Genomic DNA, 21,754 nt, shown 5'->3' on the forward strand with positions numbered 1-21,754 from the left:
GCCTGCCCTCCCTTAATAGTAAGGTGAAAAATTGCTCTTTGGATGGGGCACATCTCTGATACAAGTAACGTCTGATGGTAGTTCAGTGAGCAAAGGAGTCTTGATGTTCTTTTGGACATCCTTTTACATTTCCCATTCCTGGGGTGGGCGTACTTAGTATTTTACTCATCACCAAATTTGTAATTTGAATATCTGAATTTTGGATGAATGTTGACAAAAAAACATTAGTCCATAGGTTAAATATGGAATTGATCTAGATGGCTCTTCATACTTTACCATGCAAACTGTCAGTGGGTTTTTGTTGCATTAATAATGGTGTGTTTCACAAGTGATCAATTTGAGGTGATTTTATTAGAGTAGATACAGGCTGGTATAGATTCTGATACTTATAGGTTAGTCTTGCATGTTCTGAACTGTCATATTTTAGTCCTAATATTCTAGATTGTAACCTAATACTGTAGTATATATGTGTATGTAAAAATATGCTCTGTGTTTAAATGTTTTAACAGGAAAACAATGAAACTGGCTTGGAGAAAGTAATAAACAAAGTGGCCATATTCAAGTAAGCTCTTAATACTACTTTATAGATGACATGCAGGTGAAGGGATGAGAGCTCCCAAGGGATGATATGTCTACACTGAAATAAAAAAAAATCCACAGCACTGAGTCTCAGAACCTGGGTCAATTGACTTGGGCTTGTGAGGCTTATGCTGCGGGGCTACAATTTGCAGGGTAGACACTCGGGCTGGAGCCCAAGCTCTGAGACCTATCCCATTCGCAGGGTTTCAGAGCCTGGGCTCTGGCCCAAGCCCAAATGTCTACTCTGCAGTTTAGCCCCATGCGCCGGAGTCAGCTGACCTGAGCCAGCTGCGACCATGCTGCTTATCTTTTATTGCAGTGTAGACGTACCCTTAGACTGTTGGTCATGCTACACAAACTCCTCTCCTGTTTTGTAAGCTTGAAGTATATTTGCTTTCATTTTTGCATAGAAAAGTAAGTGTAAAATAGGGATATGGAAGTCCCACATACTAATGGAAGAGATTTTTCAAAACTCACTTTCTTTTGTAGTAGCTGTCCACCATACTGCTATCTGCCTTTTTTACCTTTTGAAAATCTCCTCAGTGTTTGGTTTAGACTGCTCTTTACTTGTTTACTTGCTTTTCTGTCAGAAAACTGTTGACTACCAGCTGTAGGTAGAAAAGATCCTTTTCATAGGTAACCAAGGAAACCATTGCTTTGGTACTTTGACATCTGAATTGGTTTTGATCAGTTATGATTCTGTCAAAAAAACAAAACAAAAAACACCACACAACAAAAACTTCCAATTCAATTGCTGTAGTCTCCCTTATTTTGAATTGCTTGTGGCTTGCTCCTTTTACATTTAACCAAAGGGAACCATAGATATAGCTAGGATTTTTGTTCTGAGGGTAGGATGGGGGTTAAAAGAAGAGACCATTCAGTGTACTTCACTGGGAAGCATATCATTATGTTTCTTAGATTAGTGCCTAGCTTGAAAAGGAACTGCAGATTATACAGTGAGGCACCATGCAGGCCAAATGCCTGAAACTCGAGGAGAAAGTCTTAATTAATTCATCTGTGAATAATCTCCTGGTACCATGTGTCAGAGAAGCTCCTGCAATGGGCAGGATCCATAGGAAAGTGTATTTCTGGTAGTGAAAAGCTGGTAACTGAATTTATCTGCAATTTGTAATGTAATGAAGTTGCCATCCTTGTTTAAATATGCAGAGCCAGGTCCCATTGTGTTCCATTTCACTCTTAACATTTCCTTAGGAAGTAATTGCATTACTTGCAACTTGTGCTATAAATAAACACTGAGGATTTGTTGTTAATCCATGTACTATAAATGTTTTTTTAGGAAACCAGGTGTGTCAGGCCATGGAGTTTATGAATTGAAGGATGAATGCATGAAAGAGTTCAATATGTTCTTTTATCACTATACCAAGACTCAGCACAGCAAGGTAGGCAATGTGAAGGGAAGAGGAGAGCACACACTTTTTCTCTGCCTAAACAAACCTGGTGTACTGAAGGTAGGGATATAATGGAGTCTCAAGATGGTAGAGTGCTTAATAATATATCTCTGATTTATTTCTTTTAATGTATTCTACTTAACCCTCAAACCATACTCATAAGGAAGCTAACTTTTGGTTTTTTGACAGAGGAGACAGCGAAGACGTTTTTCATGTGACAAAAACTGTTCTTCTGTAATTAAGCTGTAAAAAGCTACCACCAATCTTCCAGTAAAACATTATTCAGATTCACAAACACAACTCTACTAATACACAAAGAGAATCTTGATAATCCCAGCTTCTGTGCAGCACAAGAAAATACCAATGTCGGGGTTTTTGGTGTATGTGTAGCTTTTTTTTTTTGCTTTTTTTTAAAGAAAAAACAGTTCTAATGCATCCTGTGAGTTCAGAATATTTAGGCTGGGAATTTTGATAGGCGCCTAAAGCATTTAGGTGCCTGTCTCCCACTAAAATTCAGGGAGAGTTGAGTGCTTAACTCACTTGGATCCCTTTGAAAACTCCAGCCTAAATTTTCAGCCTTTTAACAACAGGTGACAAGCAATGTAGGTTGCATACTGGAGACAGACTCCAACTAGGGAACATATTATAGAAAGTGTAGTGAAGACACAATGGGACAGCTCCTTTGCCAGTGTAAATCCATGGAGCTATGGTAACTTGCACCAGCCAAGGATCTACCCCAAAGCATTTTAAGAGCAGTACCTGTGTGGTTTTCCCTTCCCCATCCCCACATTACAGTTATTTTTTCCCTCTGTTTCTGCTATGAAGTTTGAAATCTCCATTTACTCTCTTCATGTTTAAGTTCAGCTAAACCTTTAGTTGCACATTATAGCTTCCTTTTGTGTATGGCAGTAAAAGGAATTAGATCTCTTTGGGATGCCAGATGTCGCACAAGACTGTTAAGCTCTAGTAAAAAATACCCGTTTAAAAAAATAAGATGCCAGGTCAAAAAAAGACAAAATACTAGCTCACCCAAACAGGAGAAAAAGCATAATTTGGCCCTAAATAAATGTGCATAGTTCCACAGTGCATTTAAAAGATTTTAAAAAATTGTCTTGTTCTGTGCCAGTGGCCCTCAGAGTATGGGGCGTGCTTCGCTAGGTGGGTGTGGAGGACTGTCCGTGGGGTGTGGCGGAGAGGGAGCAAGCCAGCGCCACCCAGCCCCTCCCCCCCAGCTCTGCTCCAGTCCCGCTCCCGGCCCCACACAAGCCCCCAGCAGCCGCAGCTTTGTTCCTGGCTCGGGGCCAAGGCTGGGAGCAAGGCCAGGAGTGGAGCCACAACTGGCTGCAGGCCCAGCTGCCAGCCTCCACTTCAGCCTGGCTGCGGCTCTGCCCCAGCCTTGGTCCCGCTCTTAGCCCCACCCCAAGCTGCAGCCCGAACCTCAGCCCCCTTAACCCTGTCTACCCTCCCACCCCGAGCTGCGGCCCCACTCCTGGCCCTGGCTCCAGGGGTGGGGGAACATGGACAGAGGTAAGGGGGGGGCAGGGCGACCCTCAAAAGTTTGGGGACCGCTGGTCTGGGAAAAGTGAAGTAATTGCGTTGCTTATTTGTAGTATAATATGAGTCAAAGCAGATCTTTACAAATCATTTATCAATTTTTTTGTATCTTTTAGGCTTCCCTGGATGAGCAGTATTGTATCGAAGTTTTAAAAAAAAATCAAACTAATAAAAATTTGCAAAATATATTAGATATGGTTACCCATAAAGAGATCTTCAAATTTTTTTTCCCCCTTCTTTGAGATATGCAGATCAGAAGAACTACTAATACATTTCTTACATTCTTGCAATAGGGGAAAGTTTAAATGCATAGGCTCTTTTTGAAAGAATTGACTTCCTCATAGATGTTCACAAGAGAATATGTTGAATTTGTATTTGTATTAATGGATAGGTACTATACCTAGAACTTCAAGGGAATAATTGTAGTTTTCCACACACTGTTACAAAATGTACTAAGAAAAATTAATCTTATCCCTACTATAGGTATACTGTCATGTTTGCACTGGCTTTATTATCCAGGCCCGCAACATGTTTTCATATGCTGATGTATTATACAGTGTGAGTGGAGTGTCAAAGTAAATCTCAGTGGATCTTCCAACGTTTATTAGTCTAGTGTCCCTGATGGTTTCACTAAAGAATCCTCCTTTGCTGTTGGTACAGTAATGTAGGCCAACTTTCTTACAGGCTGAACATACGCAGAAGAAGAGAAGAAAACAAGAAAACAGAGATGAAGGTAAAAAGTTGGACTGGATGATAGAGCAAGTGCTATGGTTTGGTGTACCAGTCTTTTTGTGCTTATAAAATAAAAATTTTGGTATGTGGCTCAGGGATTGACAATGGGATAGAAATTGTATTGAATCTAGGGTCACAGGTTGGAAATAGACTTAGGTCTTTAGTGACCAGAACTTGTTACCACCAGACATCTTTTTGGTGATTATTGTTGTTGTTTTTTTAACAATTGGGAGGGCTGTCAGTTTAGTTTTTTAGTGGACAGATGCCCACAAATTCAACCCACCGTCAAAACAGTCACACTTGTTGACAATCTAGAAAGACCAAGGGGACTAAAGTAATTTTTCTCCTTTTTATAGGTGGTTCTTCTGGGATAGGGTTGGTGGGGTAGTGTAGGGAAGATTGTACTGCTGCTGCCAGTGCTGTGCCTGTTCTATGGATGACTTCATTTTAAACTATCATAAATCTGATATCTTTCACAAACAATTTAAACTCACTTTAAAAGTCACAAACTCCATGTATCAGAAACTTAGAGATAAGACTATAATGTTTCAGTTGTAACGGAACTATTATCCCCTCTTTCCCTAACCTCCCTTTTTAATTCCACAATCACCATTCAAACCTCACTCACTCACTCACTTGGTAGCAGCGTACCTGTTGTCTCCACTTCCTGCTCACAATCTGGTAGGAAATATTAGGCAGTTATTAATATGCCTGCATGTGACTTCTTTTCTAGCACTGCCACCTCCTCCCCCTCCTGAATTCAGCCCAGCATTCAGCAATGTGGTGAAAATTCTGAACTGTGATATCATGATGTATATCCTCAGAACTATCCTTCAAAGGGCAGTACAACTGGAGACCCACTTATGGACAGAAGCTATGATCCAGATGGTATGGATTGCATTAGTATTTTCCTCCTTAATTTGGGTTAACTATTGATGCTAAAACACACTCTTGTGCGTTTATATGTAAACACACAGCACACGACAGTAAACTGTAATCTTGCATATCTCTTGAACATTAGCATAACGTAGTAGATTTGATTTCAGAGTAGCAGCCGTGTTAGTCTGTATCCGCAAAAGGAAAAGGAGTACTTGTGGCACCTTAGAGACCAACAAATTTATTTGAGCATAAGCTTTCATGAGCTACAGCTCACTTCATCGGATGCATGCAGTGGAAAATACAGTGGGGAGATTTATATACACAGAGAAAAAGCACAAGAACAAATCCGCACAAACACACCCCTGGAACCCTGACCAGGGGTATTCTATCTGCTACCCAAGATCCATAAACCTGGAAATCCTGGACGCCCCATCATCTCAGGCATTGACACCCTGACAGCAGGCTTGTCTGGCTATGTAGACTCCCTCCTCAGGCCCTACGCCACCAGCACTCCCAGCTATTTTCGAGACACCACTGACTTCCTGAGGAAACTACAATCCATAGGTGATCTTCCTGAAAACATCATCCTAGCCACTATGGATGTAGAAGCCCTCTACACCAACATTCCACACAAAGATGGACTACAAGCCGTCAGGAACACTATCCCCGATAATGTCACTGCAAACCTGGTGGCTGAACTTTGTGACTTTGTCCTCACCCATAACTATTTCACATTTGTGGACAATGTATACCTTCAAATCAGCAGCACTGCTATGGGTACCCGCATGGCCCCACAGTATGCCAACATTTTTATGGCTGACGTAGAACAACGCTTCCTCAGCTCTCGTCCCCTAATGTTCCTACTTTACTTGCGCTACATTGATGACATCTTCAGCATGTGGACCCATGGAAAAGAAGCCCTTGAGGAATTCCACCATGATTTCAACAATTTCCATCCCACCATCAACCTCAGCCTGGACCAGTCCACACAAGAGATCCACTTCCTGGACACTGTGGTGCTAATAAGCGATGGTCACATAAACACCATCCTATACCGGAAACCTACTGACCGCTATGCCTACCTGTATGCCTCCAGCTTTCATCCAGACCATACCACATGATCCATTGTCTACAGCCAAGCTCTACTATACAACCGCATTTGCTCCAACCCCTCAGACAGAGACAAACACCTACAAGATCTCTATCAAGCATTCTTACAACTACAATACCCACCTGCTGAAGTGAAGAAACAGATTGACAGAGCCAGAAGAGTACCCAGAAGTTACCTACTACAGGACAGGCCCAACAAAGAAAATAACAGAACGCCACTAGCTGTCACCTTCAGCCCCCAACTAAAACCTCTCCAACGCATCATCAAGGATCTACAACATATCCTGAAGGACAACCCATCACTCTCACAGATCTTAGGAGACAGGCCAGTCCTTGCCTACAGACAGCCCCCCAGCCTGAAGCAAATACTCACCAGCAACCACACACCACTCAACAGAACCACTAACCCAGGAACCTATCCTTGCAACAAAGCCTGTTGCCAACTGTGTCCACATATCTATTCAGGGGACACCATCATAGGGCCTAATCACATCAGCCACACTATCAGAGGCTCATTCACCTGCACATCTACCAATGTGATATATGCCATCATGTGTCAGCAATGCCCCTCTGCCATGTACATTGGTCAAACTGGACAGTCTCTACGTAAAAGAATAAATGGATACAAATCAGACGTCAAGAATTATAACATTCAAAAACCAGTCGGTGAACACTTCAATCTCTTTGGTCACTCGATTACAGACATAAAAGTTGCAATTCTTCAACAAAAAAACTTCAAAACCAGACTCCAACGAGAGACTGCTGAATTGGAATTTAATTTGCAAACTGGATACAATTAACCTAGGCTTGAATAAAGACTGGGAGTGTATGTGTCATTACACAAAGTAATACTATTTCCCAATGTTTATTCACCTCCCTCCCCCCAGTTCCTCAGATGTTCTTGTCAACTGCTGGAAATGGCCCACCTTGATTATCACTACAAAAGGTTCCCACCCCACCCCCGCTCTCCTGCTGGTAATAGCTCACCTTAACTGATCACTCTCTTGTTACAGTGTGTATGGTAACACCCATTGTTTCATGTTCTCTATGTATATAAATCTCCCCACTGTATTTTCCACTGCATGCATCCAATGAAGTGAGCTGTAGCTCACTAAAGCTTATGCTCAAATAAATTTGTTAGTCTCTAAGATGCCACAAGTACTCCCTTTTTTTTTTTTTTTTTGTAGACTTGATTTGAAAATCTTCCTACATTACACCTTAATTATATGGCACTGGATGACACTTTAAAGTTAGTTATTTGTAGTGTTTGGTAGATTAGCATAAGCTTGGTAAACAGAATCTTACTTTTTCTCTCTTATAGTAATACCATTTCCAGTACATTGTATAGCTTTATTTTAAAGGCACATTGTGTTAATATTTCCAAACTTATAAATGTGGTTAACCAATATTTTAATTGGAAGAAAGGGATCTCTTTGATCCAAAAGGCTGTTTTTATAAATTTTACTGATCTAGCAAAAGGTTTCCCATTATCTGCCTCCTCTATAAACTTTAAATGTAATTTACAGTAGTAATAAGCACTTCGCAAAAGTAAGTATTGCAGTTACATAACTTGAAGTGTCTAACAGTCTTGCCTTGTCTCATCACTGAAAGCTGTTTCAAGACAGTTGCGTTGTCTGGTTTTCTGACTTACAATGCTTTAACTTTCCTTTCTCTATGCTAACCTAAGGACTTCCTCTGTTGTGTTCAGTTGACTAATAAACCCTACTATTTTAACAGTGCCGTATGAGCATCACTGCAAATGCTTTGAGGCACATTAATTCATTAAGAGTGTACAAGTCATCAGCAAAAGTGCAAAACTTGTAGATGGCTGATGTGAAACATGTAAGGATCAACTAAGCTTAATGCAAGGAATAAGCAAGGGCCATGCCTCGTTAAGGACACTAGCATATTCTGTGTATGGTTATTGAATCTTCTGTGTGAGATCAATGCACTTTTGCACTGTGTGATATATTCCTTAAGGTCTTCTGTCAATATGTCCAGTTTTACAGCCAATTGGTAGCAATTGAGTTTTATCACTTCTGTCTTTCACAGGTACTTCACCTCCTTTCTCTGGGCTTACTGGAAGAGAAGCAGCAGCTAGAAAAGGCTCCAGAGGAAGAAGTGACCTTTGACTTTTATCACAAAGCATCAAGTACGTTTCACTTTTTCTGAAGCGGGGAGTGAATTATGCTAACTTCTTATTATAAGGACAATATTAGACTCAAAAGAAGAGTTAAATCATTGTGTTCAGCAAGGATTTATCCTGTCTTTATTTTCATCGTAGCATTCAGAAACTAAGTGAGACTGCTAGAGTTCTGCTTTGCATCAGTAGAGAAGCCAAATCAGGCTTGACAGGTGTAGTGGCTGGCTTGACAGGTGTAGTGAGGAGAGGATGTGCTGGTTTCCAAAGAAAGTGCTAAGAGTAATATTGAAGATAGTTGTGCCCATCTGTGAGGGTTACAGAAGAGGTGCCATATTGGGCCACACTGTTGTCCTGTATCCTATCTCAACAGTGGCCCATATTAGAGCTTCAAGGGGAGGGTACAGAAAATGGCAATTATGGAGTGATCCACCCCTGTTTTCCACTTCCGGCTGCTGGTTGTCAAAGGTTTAGGGTCACCTCAACCATGGGATTGCAACCCTGACCATACTGGCTAGTAGTCATTGATGGACCTGTCCTCCATAATCTTATCCAATTCTCTTTTGAACCCAGTTATACTTTTGGCCATCATGAAATCCCATGGCAATGAATTCCACAGGTTAGGTGTGCATCATGTGAAAAAGTGTACTTCCTCTTGTCTGTATTAAATCTGCTGCCTGTTAATTTCATCAGATGACCCTGGGTTTTGTTTTGTGGGAAAGGATAAATAACGCCTCTCTCTCTCTCTCCACTTTTTCCAGACCATTCATGATTTTATAGACCTATCATATCTCCACTTAATCTTCTCTTTCCTAAACTGAACAGCCCTAATGCTTTGTTTCTCCTCTTTTGGAAGTAATTTCATAGCCTTGATAGCCCTTCTCCAATTCCATTATATCCTTTTTGAGGTGGAGCAAGCAGAACTGGACACAGTATTCAATGTGTGGGTGAACCATGGATTTATAAAGTGGTATTACGATATTTTCTGTCGTATTTTTTTTATCTCTTTCCTAATAGTTCCTAACATATTGTTAGCCTTTTTGATTGCTGCTGATCGTTGAGCAGAACTTTCAGAGAACTATCCACAGTGACTTCAAGATGTCTGTCTTAGATGGTAACAGCTAATTTAGAACCCATCACTATATGCGTGTAGATGGGATTATTTTTTCCAGTGTGCATTACTTTGCACTTATCAGCATTGAATTTCATTTACTATTTTCTTGCCCGGTCATCCAATTTTGTGAGATCCTTTTGTAACTTCTTGCAGTCTGATTTGAACTTAACTATCTTCAAACTTTGCAATCTCTCTGTTCACCCTCTTTTCCATCTTATTTTATTAATATTTTGAACACAACAGGTCCCAATAAAGTTCCTTGGGGGACCCTGCTGTTCATCTCTCTCCATTGTGAAAACTGATCATTTATTCTTAGCCTTTGTTTTCTATTTTTCAGCTCGTTACTGATCCATGAGACCTTCCCTCTTATCCTCTTAGTTTACTTAAGAGCCTTTGATGAGGGACCTTTGTCAAAGGCATTCTGAAAGTCCAAATACACTGTATCGTGTGGATCACCCTTTTCCACATGCTTGTTGACTCCCTCAAAGAATTCCAATAGATTAGTGAGGCATGATTTCCCTTTGCAAAAGCCATGTTGACTCTTCTGCAACAAATTGTGCTTATTTCTATGTCTAATAGTTCTATTCTTTACCATAGTTTCTACCAGTTTGCCTGTTACTGAAGTTAGGCTCTCCAGCCGGTAATAGCCAGGATTGCCTCTAGAACAGGGGTAGGCAACCTATGGCACGCGTGCTGAATGCGGCACACAAGCTGATTTTCAGTGTCACTCACACTGCCCGGGTCCTGGCCACCAGTCCGGGGGGCTCTGCATTTTAATTTAATTTTAAAAGAAGCTTCTTAAACATTTTAAAAACCTTATTTACTTTACATACAACAATAGTTTAGTTATATATTATAGACGTTAAAATGCATTACTGGCACACTCAACCTTAAATTAGAGTGAATAAATGAAGACTCGGCACACCACTTCTGAAAGGTTGCCCCTGCTCTACAACCCTTTTTAAAAATCAACAATACATTAGTTGCCTTCCAGGCATCTGGTACAGAGGCTGACTTCAGTAATAGGTTACATACTATAGTTAGAACTCTTGGGTGGATACCATCTGGTCCTGGTGACTTATTACTGTTTAGTTTATCAGTTTGTTTTAAAATTTACTCCACAGACACATCAGTGTAGGACAGTACTTCAGATTTGTCACCCAAAAAAATAACTCAGATGTGGGTCTCTCCCCCACATCCTCTGCAGTGAAGACTGATGCAAAGGATTAATTTAGCTTCTGTGCAATGGCCTTGTCTTCTTTGAGCACTCCTTTGTCATTTAATGGCCCCACTGGCTGTTTGGTAGGATTTCTGCTTCTGATGTATTTTAAAAAAAAAAAAATGCTGTTAGTTTTTGTGTCTGTAGCAAGTTGCTTCTCAAATTCCTTGTTGGCCCGCCTCATTGTACTTTTATATTTTACATGCCAGAGTTTGTGCTCCTTTCTATTTTCCTCATTAGGCTTTGACTTCCAAATTTTAAAGGATACCCCGCCCCCCCGCCTCGAGTGAAAGAGAGGCTTGCGTTTAACTGGGTGTCCGTTCCCTGACTTCACCAGCCTGTTAGCTACCCAGTCTCCTCTGGGCTATGCCAGCCCTTACTTTGCCTTGCAGAATTATAGGTGTACTCCAGTCTCCAAGGCCCTTTGAAGTGTTCCTTTGTAGTGTCCAGCCCCTTATCCACTGAATGTTCACAGAAATACCAGCTCTGCTTTCCCCAAGGGAACAGTGTACACACCAGCTTGAATGATTCAGCTCAGGATCAGCTCCTTGTATAACATCACATCACTGAGATATATTTATAGTGAAAACAATGATACATTTATTGTCAATGGTTTGAGATTCAAGAGATAGTGAATAAGGATAACAAAAACAAAAAGATTACATATCAAACTATTTCTAGCAACTAAATTTAATTTAGCAGGCTAACCACCTGTCTTAAAGAATTTTCTCACCCCAAATGTGTTTTGCAGTATTTCAACCCAGCCTGGTTTTGATCCTGTTTTCATGAATGAAATAAGTGTCTTCTTTCCTTCTACTTATGTTCCCCAAATTTCATTCTGTCCTCGGGACAGTAACTCCTCCCCCTCCCCTTGCTTGTTTTTACTGAGTCCTGCTTCTTCCCTGTTGACTTTGTATGTTAATAGGCCATCCATTATGTTGGCTTACAATGCTTAATTTAAATGCTGTCAGAGAGTAAAGTGAATAAACATCTTTTATCTGACAGCAAATCTGTTTGTCAATTCTGCCTTGATACAAACTTCAGGAACATATTTTCAGCATACATACATAACTCCTTTCATAGTATCTGTACGTACATTTCACAATGATATTAATTACCTGTGTGATCCTGGCTTTCATTTAAGATCTCCCATAATTTTCTTTGGTGAACCAGAATGTACATACCAGAATCCGGATATTCTGGTAAACTGTTTTGCCAGTTGGTATTGAGGGCATCCTGGGTCATAGTATCCTCCTTCCACTACAGGACTATCGTGAAGGAGAAGAGGGAAATGTGAATAAGAATTCTTTGAGAAATGACAAATGCCTATGAATGAGCAATGTTTAAAAAATAAACTAACCACACATTTTGGTACCCTTTGACTTGGACAGATCTTAATTTGCCTCCAGATTAAGGGGTTTTTATTACACTAGCGACAACAGTGTAAAAAGGCGAGATTTCACTTATAAACTATATGCAGCATGGTCTTGTGCTCCTTTCCCTTGACTCTAAACCTTATCATTTTTATCTAGAAGATCCTTTGGCTTGCACTAAAATATGCTTAGGTTGAAGGTTGAGTCCAAATCATTTGCATATTTAATCTTCTATTCTTTTTATCTTGTGTAGAATTGCTGCTACATTGTGTAAGGATAAATAGAGAGAGTCCCTTTTGCAAGCTGAACATTATTAGCTCCTGTGATATGGATAAAAAATGAGAAATATGAATCCAAGCCACTGAAGTTGCTTTTATTTAAAGCTTTTGAAAGCACTGACCTTATGAATAAGGTAATCGTGGGTATTTTTAGTAAAAGTCATGGGCAGGTGTCAAGGCTGATTCCCCACTCTGGCACTTAGAGTGCAGAAGGTTGGGGCCTGCAAGGATTCTAAAAATTAATACTAGCCACTCCAGGCTTCTATTAAACTCTGAAGGTTACAGCTTCTCTCTGAGCTTGGATGGGTAGATGCTGCCACCACCCAAATGCCAAAAACCCCCTTTTGAATGCAGGAAGGTGCACTTGGGAATTCCTCCCTATGGGGTACCCTCAAGCCCACCCCCTAGGAAGAGCTGAGAGAGAAAACAAAGGAAATCAGCTGTTGCCACCAGCTAATTAAACAACATATGCACAAGCCTCTTAGGACACAAAAACTCAATCCTGTTCTTAAAAAAGGGTAAAAGGTAAATTTTATTAAAAACAAAAAGAAAGAAAATACACATCTGGAACTTAGGCGTTTGCTAGATGTTAAAAGATTTTAAAATTAAGCCTCAAGAATGGTTTTCTTGAGGTCCAGCTTAATGGTTACAAACAAAGCAAAAGTCTTTGGGGGTTAGCACAGAAGAGTCCACAAACCATAAAGAGATAAACCTAATCGCGTCTTTCTAGACATTTCCTGGTCTGCTTATGTGTCTGGGGTTTCAAATGAGTCAGTTCTAGGAATGATTTAATGATTTTTCATACCTTGCTTAAAGCTTTTTACAGCATAGTTCCAGCCCTGTTTTTGCTCTGTCCCCTCTCTCCGGAGAACAACAGACAGACAAAAGGGGAGTCTTGTTTCAATTTTTAAAAGTTCTAGTCTTTCCATTGGCTCTTTTGGTCAGGTGCCCACTCCCTTCCTTTTATCTATGGGCTTTTTTAACTCTCTATAGGTAAAGCAAGTAGAGAACAGCTACTAACAGGGATTTTGTAGCCAACTGGCTGGCTGGGTGTACATAAAAGGGAGCTACCTTCCCCCTTCATTTATCACAACAGGTCACAGGCAATAAAAAAAATTAATGGCTTGTTACCTGTCCATGACTTTTACTATAAATACCCATGACTAAATCTCTGCTCCTGCTGTGGAGGCTGACTGTCCCCAATTGCCTGCTGCTCCAAGGCCTCTGGGGACTACTCTTACTACAGCCTCCGAGGCCCCTGCTCCAGCCTCCCCGGGGCCACCGCTGGGACTGATGCTCGGGCACTCCCCAGGGCCACTTATCCAGCCACCCCGGGACCGCTGCAGCTCAGGCACTCCCTGGGGCCAGCCACACAGCTGGTGTGGCCCAAGCAGTTGCCATGGGTCTCCTGAGCAGCTGGCCCTAGGGTAAGCTGCACTGGCCGCTACAGCTGTGGAGTTACGAAGGTTGCGGAAAGTCACGGAATCTGTGACTTCAGTGACTTCCATGACAAAATCGCAGCCTTACTTATGAACAATATGCAGTAAAAGGGGATATTAGGGAGTCTGAAAAGTACAATCTCTTAATCCCCATTTTTTATCATTCATGTCTTTCTGTTTGTCAAGCAAATTAAAGAGACACAATCAAATTGAACATCCCACTTCTGTCTGGAAAATTTTATACCTACTGTAATTACAAATTCACCAAAGATTACTATTACTGGAAAAATGTCAGTGGACGAATTCCTTGTCAGTATATTTTTGTATATGACAGCATTTTTTGTATAGCGAATTCTGTTGTTTTCCCCTGCATGATCAATTAGGTTGTGATCCTACAAACTGCTCCAGCATCCACATTGAACACCATTAAAGGCAGTAGAGTTCAGTATGAATACAATAACAGGAAGAAGCACTAGAGCATAGATCTGAAAGTCAGGTCTGTGTTACCTATACTTCTACTTTTGGAAGGAACCTAAATGAAAGCTTTCAGAGTAGCAGCTGTGTTAGTCTGTATTCACAAAAAGAAAAGGAGGACTTATGTGTATTGCCAGTATTTTAAATCGTGTTTATAGCAGCAAAAATGTTAGCCAGTATTTCTGAAAACCTGCACATTTATACTTCCTTTCTTTGTAAAGGAATGGGAAGCTCAGCCTTGAATGCTCTGAACATACTAATGCTTCTGGAAAAATTAAAATCGGTTCCTCAGTTAGAAGCGCAGAAGGATATGATCAACTGGATACTGCAGGTAAACAAGGCAGAAGCCAAGTGTAATTTGGCTTTAATAATTCAGCATTTTAAAAGAAAAAAGTTTGACTGCTTTAGCTAATGCAGTAGACACTGTTCACACCTGCCGTGATCTCTTCAGTATCCTACTGTGTTGAAAAGCTTTTTTTTTTTTTTTTTTTCAGTTGCTGAGATGAGGTGGGGGTTGGTTGGTTAGTTAGTTAGTTAGGACACCACGTGCTAATACAGAATCCAGTGCATGAAAGGGTTACTACTTAAAATTTTGTAAGTCAAAATTTTAGCTAAATAATATTTAGTCGTGACTTTAAAAAAAAAAAAAACTTTCCAATTGCCTTAAATAACTCAGTATTTATATTTCTATAACTTCATTATTCAAGATATTTTAAATAGTAGAGAAGTAAAAAGAAGCTTTGGTGACATCTGTTTGTATTAGTAAAATTGGAAAGTTTTTAAGGTCTGCTAAAATCTATATATATTTTTGGAGAGGGTTAAACATTTTGTAGACTCAGTCTGCAAATTAAATGGCTAAAGTGGAAAAATTACTTTATAAAAAGCACAAAGTTTTAAATGGTATATAAATTAAATTTAAAATGTTAGAGGTTTTCAGGATTTCTGATAAAATAAGAAAATTGTTGGAACAACAAATCCAAACTTAAAGGCACAACCTTAACTTTCACAGTTTTTTTTTTTTGTTTTTTTTAATGGGATGTTGGATCAATATATGGGGTTTTTGAGTTTAATTTTCTATATTTTTTTAGAAAAGAGGAAAATCTGAAGCTGCAGTTCAGAGGCAGTTTCGAACTATAGACTTTTTTGTTGATGCCTAGTTCACCTTCAGTCAAATGCCAGTCTCTGAAATTGTCAGACCAAAAGACTAATGTGTCCAAGTTAGGAATATGTGAAATTGAAGAGGATCCTGCCCCCCCCACCCCACCCCACCAAAAAAACCCCCAAAACAAAAAAAAAACAAACAAACAAAAATACCCTACTATAAAAAGTCATTTAACATAACATTAACCTAACCTGACATTCCACAAAAAGGAAGCAGCTGGTATAAAACTTTTTATGAAACTGAGTACCAAGAAGAAATATACATCAACTTTCATAAAGGGAAAAGTGGTTTAATATTAAGGTGTGCTGAGGACATCTATCAAATTATCCTTTTTGATAGTGTTGATATTTAAAGTTGAGGCTAATTCTCTAAGAGTGAATAACTGAAATTACTATGCAAGATGAGGATTAGGAAGGAAGTTGTCTTAAGAAATTTGTCATGGGTTAGAGAGCCTTTCACCTCTGGGTTTGCTAATTTAAATAATGCACTGGACAGTAGTGACTGAATACTATTACCACATGATGTCCCTTTTTAGTAGCCTATATGAAATGATTTTGCATTGGTGATAATTTCTTAGTGAACAGAGATTCTTATGAAAGAACATCTCACTAATTTCTACTAATTAGCATCCTTAGTAGTAGTTTTAGCAATGGCTAAGGACTGAATAGACCAGAGAAAGTGAACTACCCTTTCACACCTAGGGGTGCTCCTTACAGTTGTGGGGTTGGGGACACATTGGTATTGTGGGAAACTTGCTCTGGCGCAGTAGAGGCTTTCCATACTTTGATAGCTCCAAGTACATTTTTACCAATATGAAATTCTCAAAAAATGTTTAACCTTTTAACAGCCCTTAGGTTCAGTAATACGGCATGCACAGTGCAGTCACGTTTTATATTCTCTTAACACCTAAATATCTATTCCCAGATGTTTGACACAGTGAAACGATTGAGAGAGAAATCAAGTTTGGCAACAGCAGCAACTACATCAGGATCAGAAACTACAAAAGGCAATGAGGTAATAACAACAGGGAAGGAACTGAAGAAATGTTCCACAGGGAGACATTTGTATTTGCAATCTTAAGGAACAATTTTCAAACACAAGTGCTTAAATTTAGGTTCCTAAATCCATATTTGAGCATCTAAATACCAGTTTTAGGCATTAAGTGATGATATAGTGCCTTAAACTGGTATTCTGGGGTGTATTAACAGGAGTGTTGTCAGTAAAATATGAGAGATAATTGTCCTGCTCTACTCAGCACTGGTGAGGCCTTAGCTGGAGTATTGTGCCCAGGTTTGGACGCCACACTTTAAGAAAGATGTGGACAAATGGGAGAAATCAAGAGAGATTAAAAAAAATGATTAAAGGTTTAGAAAACCTGACCTATGATGAATGGTTAAAAAAATGGATATATTTAGTCTTGAGAAAAGAAGACTGAGGGGGGACCTGATAAGTTTTCAAATTCATTATAAAGAGGAGAGTGATAATTTTTCTCTATGTCCACTGAAGGTAAGACAAAAAGTAATGGGCTTAATCTATAGCAGGGGAGATTTAAGTTAGATATTAGGAGAAACTTTCTAACTACAGTACAAGGACAGTTAAGTACTGAGAGAGGTTGTGAAATCTCCATCTTTGGAGGTTTTTAAGAAATGCCTGTCAGGGATGGCCTAGGTATACTCGGACCTGCCTCAGCCCTGTGGGCTGGACTAGATGACTCCTTGAGGTCCCTTCCAGTTCTATGACTCTGTGGTTTAAGTACTTAAATCCAAAGTTAGATATGCGAGTTTGAAAATTGGGTGCTTACTATGCACTTGTTTCACCCTGATAATGATAGCTATGTGGTTTCCATAGAGAATTTGTTACAGTACAACAACTGCAAAAGAACAAGAAGAAATCTCTTTCCTCTTACCACTAACACTACTACATGCCAACATTTAGTTGGAATTTAGTAGATATTAAATGTGTGCTTCCTCAGATCATAGATGGCAGTATAAGGGTGCGTGGCTTGGGGGCATATGATTTTATGTAGTGTTGTTGTAGCCATATTGGTCCCAGGATATTAGAAAGACAAGGTGGGTGAGGTAGTATCTTTTTATTGGACCAACTTTTTTTGGTGAGAGAGAGAAGCTTTCAAGCTTACACAGAACTTTTCTTCGGGTCTGGAAAATGTTCTCAGAGTGGCACAGCTAAATACAAGGTGGAACAGATTACTTAGCATGATAGTTAACATATATTTCAAGAGATCATTCAAGATGAAGTGGCCCGCTGAAATCCCTCCCATCATAGGGAGGAAAAGAGGGGCAGGGGAAGCAGCTGGGGATTTGTTAGTGGGTTATAGATTGTTGTAATAAGCCATAAATCCAGCATCTCTCTTCAGTCCATAATTTTTAGTGTCTAGCAAGTTTATGAATTTAAGCTCCTAGGCTTGTCTTTTGAAAGTATTGTGAAGGTTTTCTTTGAGGATGAGGACTGATATCTCAGATATAGCATGATTACTTTATGAAAAATGTTCACCCACAGGTGATGTGATGGCTTTTGTCTTTTATCTCTTTTGTGTGTAAGTTCATTCAAGATCATAGTGCTTGTCTGTTTTCACCTACATAGTTGTAATTGGGGCATTTAGGGCAAAGCATGAGATAAACCACATGTTGTGATAGACATGTGCAGATCTCATGGATCTTGAATGGTGTGTTGTGGGAGGTAGTCTGCAGGTTTTGCATCTATTCTGGCAGTGTCTGCCTCTTTGAGTTGGTGTGTCCTGGTCTGTGGGGAGCTTGCTTCTAATGATGAGCTTGGAGAGGTTGTTCCACGATGCAATCTACTTCTCTGGTGGATTGGCCTTTGGTGAAGGTGGTTTTGAGGGTGTTAAGGTGTATATCCTGGACTTTCTGCTCAGAATGCCTAGCTGTAGATATCTGATTTCTTGGGGTGGTTACTGGACCTGTGAAGGTAGGTGTGGTGATGTATGGGTTTCTTGTATATATTTGTCTGTAGGGTTCTGTTATTGAAGCTGATTGTGGTATCCAGGAAGTTGATGCTCATGTGGAAGTGTTCAGCAGAGTGTTTAATGGATGGGTGATGGTTATTGAAATTTATGGTAGAAATTTGTGAGGGAACTTTAGTCATCTGTCCAGAGGATAAAAATATCATCAGTTTTCAGAGTAACAGCCGTGTTAGTCTGACTTTGCAAAAAGAAAAGGAGTACTTGTGGCACCTTAGAGACTAACCAATTTATTTGAGCATGAGCTTTCGTGAGCTACAGCTCACTTCATCGGATGCATACCGTGGAAACTGCAGTAGACATTATATACACACAGAGACCATGAAACAATACTCTCTCCCACCCCACTGTCCTGCTGGTAATAGCTTATCTAAAGTGATCATCAAGTTGGGCCATTTCCAGCACAAATCCAGGTTTTCTCACCCTCCGCCCCCACCACACACAAACTCACTCTCCTGCTGGTAATAGCCCATCCAAAGTGACCACTCTCTTCACAATGTGTATGATAATCAAGGTGGGTCATTTCCAGCATAAATCCAGGTTTTCTCACCCCCCCACCCCCATACACACACAAACTCACTCTCCTGCTGGCAATAACTCATCCAAACTGACCACTCTCCAAGTTTAAATCCAAGTTTAACCAGAACGTCGGGGGGGGGGGGGGGTAGGAAAAAGCAAGGGGAAATAGGCTACCTTGCATAATGACTTAGCCACTCCCAGTCTCTATTTAAGCCTAAATTAATAGTATCCAATTTGCAAATGAATTCCAATTCAGCAGTTTCTCGCTGGAGTCTGGATTTGAAGTTTTTTTGTTGTAAGATAGTGACCTTCATGTCTGTGATTGAGTGACCAGAGAGATTGAAGTGTTCTCCGACTGGTTTATGAATGTTATAATTCTTGACATCTGATTTGTGTCCATTTATTCTTTTACGTAGAGACTGTCCAGTTTGACCAATGTAAATGGCAGAGGGGCATTGCTGGCACATGATGGCATATATCACATTGGTGGATGTGCAGGTGAACGAGCCTCTGATAGTGTGGCTGATGTTATTAGGCCCTGTGATGGTGTCCCCTGAATAGGTATGTGGGCACAGTTGGCAACGGGCTTTGTTGCAAGGATAGGTTCCTGGGCTAGTGGTTCTGTCGTGTGGTATGTGGTTGTTGGTGAATATTTGCTTTAGGTTGCGGGGCTGTCTGTAGGCAAGGACTGGCCTGTCTCCCAAGATTTGTGAGAGTGTTGGGTCATCCTTCAGAATAGGTTGTAGATCCTTAATAATGCGTTGGAGGGGTTTTAGTTGGGGGCTGAAGGTGACGGCTAGTGGCGTTCTGTTATTTTCTTTGTTAGGCCTGTCCTGTAGTAGGTGACTTCTGGGAACTCTTCTGGCTCTATCAATCTGTTTCTTCACTTCCACAGGTGGGTATTGTAGTTGTAAGAAAGCTTGATAGAGATCTTGTAGGTGTTTGTCTCTGTCTGAGGGGTTGGAGCAAATGCGGTTGTATCACAGAGCTTGGCTGTAGACGATGGATCGTGTGGTGTGGTCAGGGTGAAAGCTGGAGGCATGTAGGTAGGAATAGCGGTCAGTAGGTTTCCGGTATAGGGTGGTGTTTATGTGACCATTGTTTATTAGCACTGTACTGTCCAGGAAGTGGATCTCTCAACCTCAGCCTGGTCCAGTCCACACAAGAGATCCAGACGTTCTGGTTAAACTTGGATTTAAACTTGGAGAGTGGTCAGTTTGGATGAGTTATTGCCAGCAGGAGAGTGAGTGTGTGTGTGTGTGTGTGTGTGTTCCCGGGGTGGGGGTGGGGTGTGAGAGAGCCTGGATCTGTGCTGGAAATGACCCACCTTGATTACCATGCACATTGTAGGGAGAGTGGTCACTTTGGATGAGCTATTACCAGCAGGAGAGTGAGTTTGTGTGTGTATGGGGGTGGGGGGGTGAGAAAACCTGGATTTATGCTGGAAATGGCCCAACTTGATGATCACTTTAGATAAGCTATTACCAGCAGGACAGTGGGGTGGGAGAGAGTATTGTTTCATGGTCTCTGTGTGTATATAATGTCTACTGCAGTTTCCACGGTATGCATCCGATGAAGTGAGCTGTTGCTCACGAAAGCTCATGCTCAAATAAATTGGTTAGTCTCTAAGGTGCCACAAGTACTCCTTTTCTTTTTGCAATATCATCAGTGTATCTCAGGTATATCATTGGTTTCGTGGTGTATTTGTCCAATGCTGAGAAATACAGGTCCGCTTAAAAACAACAGCTGTAAAATTTTTACACTAACCATCAGCAGGTCAATCTGCTTATCTATTTCAGACCATCAAAATGTAGCTCTGACTTGATAAACTGTAAGATCTACTCAACATTTGGCTAATGCTGGTAAAAGGGTGAACAAAGATTGGGCTGCTTTGATTACATTGTATAAGTCAGGTTATTTTGATTATTTTGCAGGGTATTGTATAACCTTGAATTTGGGTCTTAAGAAGTAAATAAAGGACAAATGGTGTTTCAGATGTTTTAATTATAACTTTCTGTATTTTTGAATTCATAAACATGCTCTACTAATGCCTTGAGAGCCTAATCAGCTTTTAAGATTTTTTTTTTTTACAACTTTTAGATTTTTGTTGTGTTTTGTTTTACAATCATGGGATGCCCAGTTCACTGGGGAATTTGATGGGAGAAATTAGAATTCTACTTTTTGAGAATACTTCTTTGTATTTTTTAGTTGTTGTTCTTAGTCTATAATTTTTACTACTCTTTCCTAATAAGACTCAGAGCACTCAAGACAAAGAGAAGGCTGAACGGAAGAGGAAGGCAGAAGCTGCCAGGCTGCATCGCCAGAAGATAATGGCCCAGATGTCTGCTTTACAGAGGAATTTCATTGAAACTCATAAACTCCTGTATGAAAACACACAAGAGACACAGGGAAGAGAGGACTCTGTTATGGAGGAGGAGAGGTGAGACGAGACAGATACCCAGAGTTCTGATGGAAAAATTAATTTCCTAAAAAGTGGTTTTAACTACATAAGGTTTAATAGTACAGTTGATAGGTAAAGTGCATCATCCCAATCAGTAGCCCTGTATCTCTTACTACTTATATTTTTCAATGTCCTGGATTAGAGAATCCTGTGTAAACTAGCAGCTAAATACTAATGTCAGAAGGCCAAATCAGTTTGGGGGACACCAGACCTGCTTGTTATATAAGATGAACTCTGGAAAAATATTCTTCAGGTAAAATATTCTTCATGTAACCGACCATTTCAGAAAACAATGACTTAATTATAAAACACCC

At 40.3% G+C, this 21,754-nt stretch overlaps 1 protein-coding gene across 2 annotated transcripts in view; it reads left to right on the top strand.

Moving 5' to 3' along the window:
* The window catches only part of UBR1 (ubiquitin protein ligase E3 component n-recognin 1), a 145,690-nt gene that overhangs the window by 65,255 nt on the left and 58,681 nt on the right, over positions 1-21,754 (top strand). For both annotated transcript variants that reach the window (XM_084631233.1, XM_084631232.1), the window contains exons 22-29: positions 510-562; positions 1,877-1,979; positions 4,227-4,275; positions 5,008-5,162; positions 8,316-8,415; positions 14,522-14,631; positions 16,387-16,476; positions 21,232-21,419. In XM_084631233.1, the coding sequence (XP_084487359.1) occupies positions 510-562; positions 1,877-1,979; positions 4,227-4,275; positions 5,008-5,162; positions 8,316-8,415; positions 14,522-14,631; positions 16,387-16,476; positions 21,232-21,419 (848 nt within the window). The remainder of the gene's footprint in view (positions 1-509; positions 563-1,876; positions 1,980-4,226; positions 4,276-5,007; positions 5,163-8,315; positions 8,416-14,521; positions 14,632-16,386; positions 16,477-21,231; positions 21,420-21,754) is intronic.

Source organism: Lepidochelys olivacea, assembly GCF_965140295.1.
Source record: "Lepidochelys olivacea isolate rLepOli2 genome assembly, chromosome: 6".
Taxonomy (NCBI): domain Eukaryota; kingdom Metazoa; phylum Chordata; order Testudines; family Cheloniidae; genus Lepidochelys; species Lepidochelys olivacea.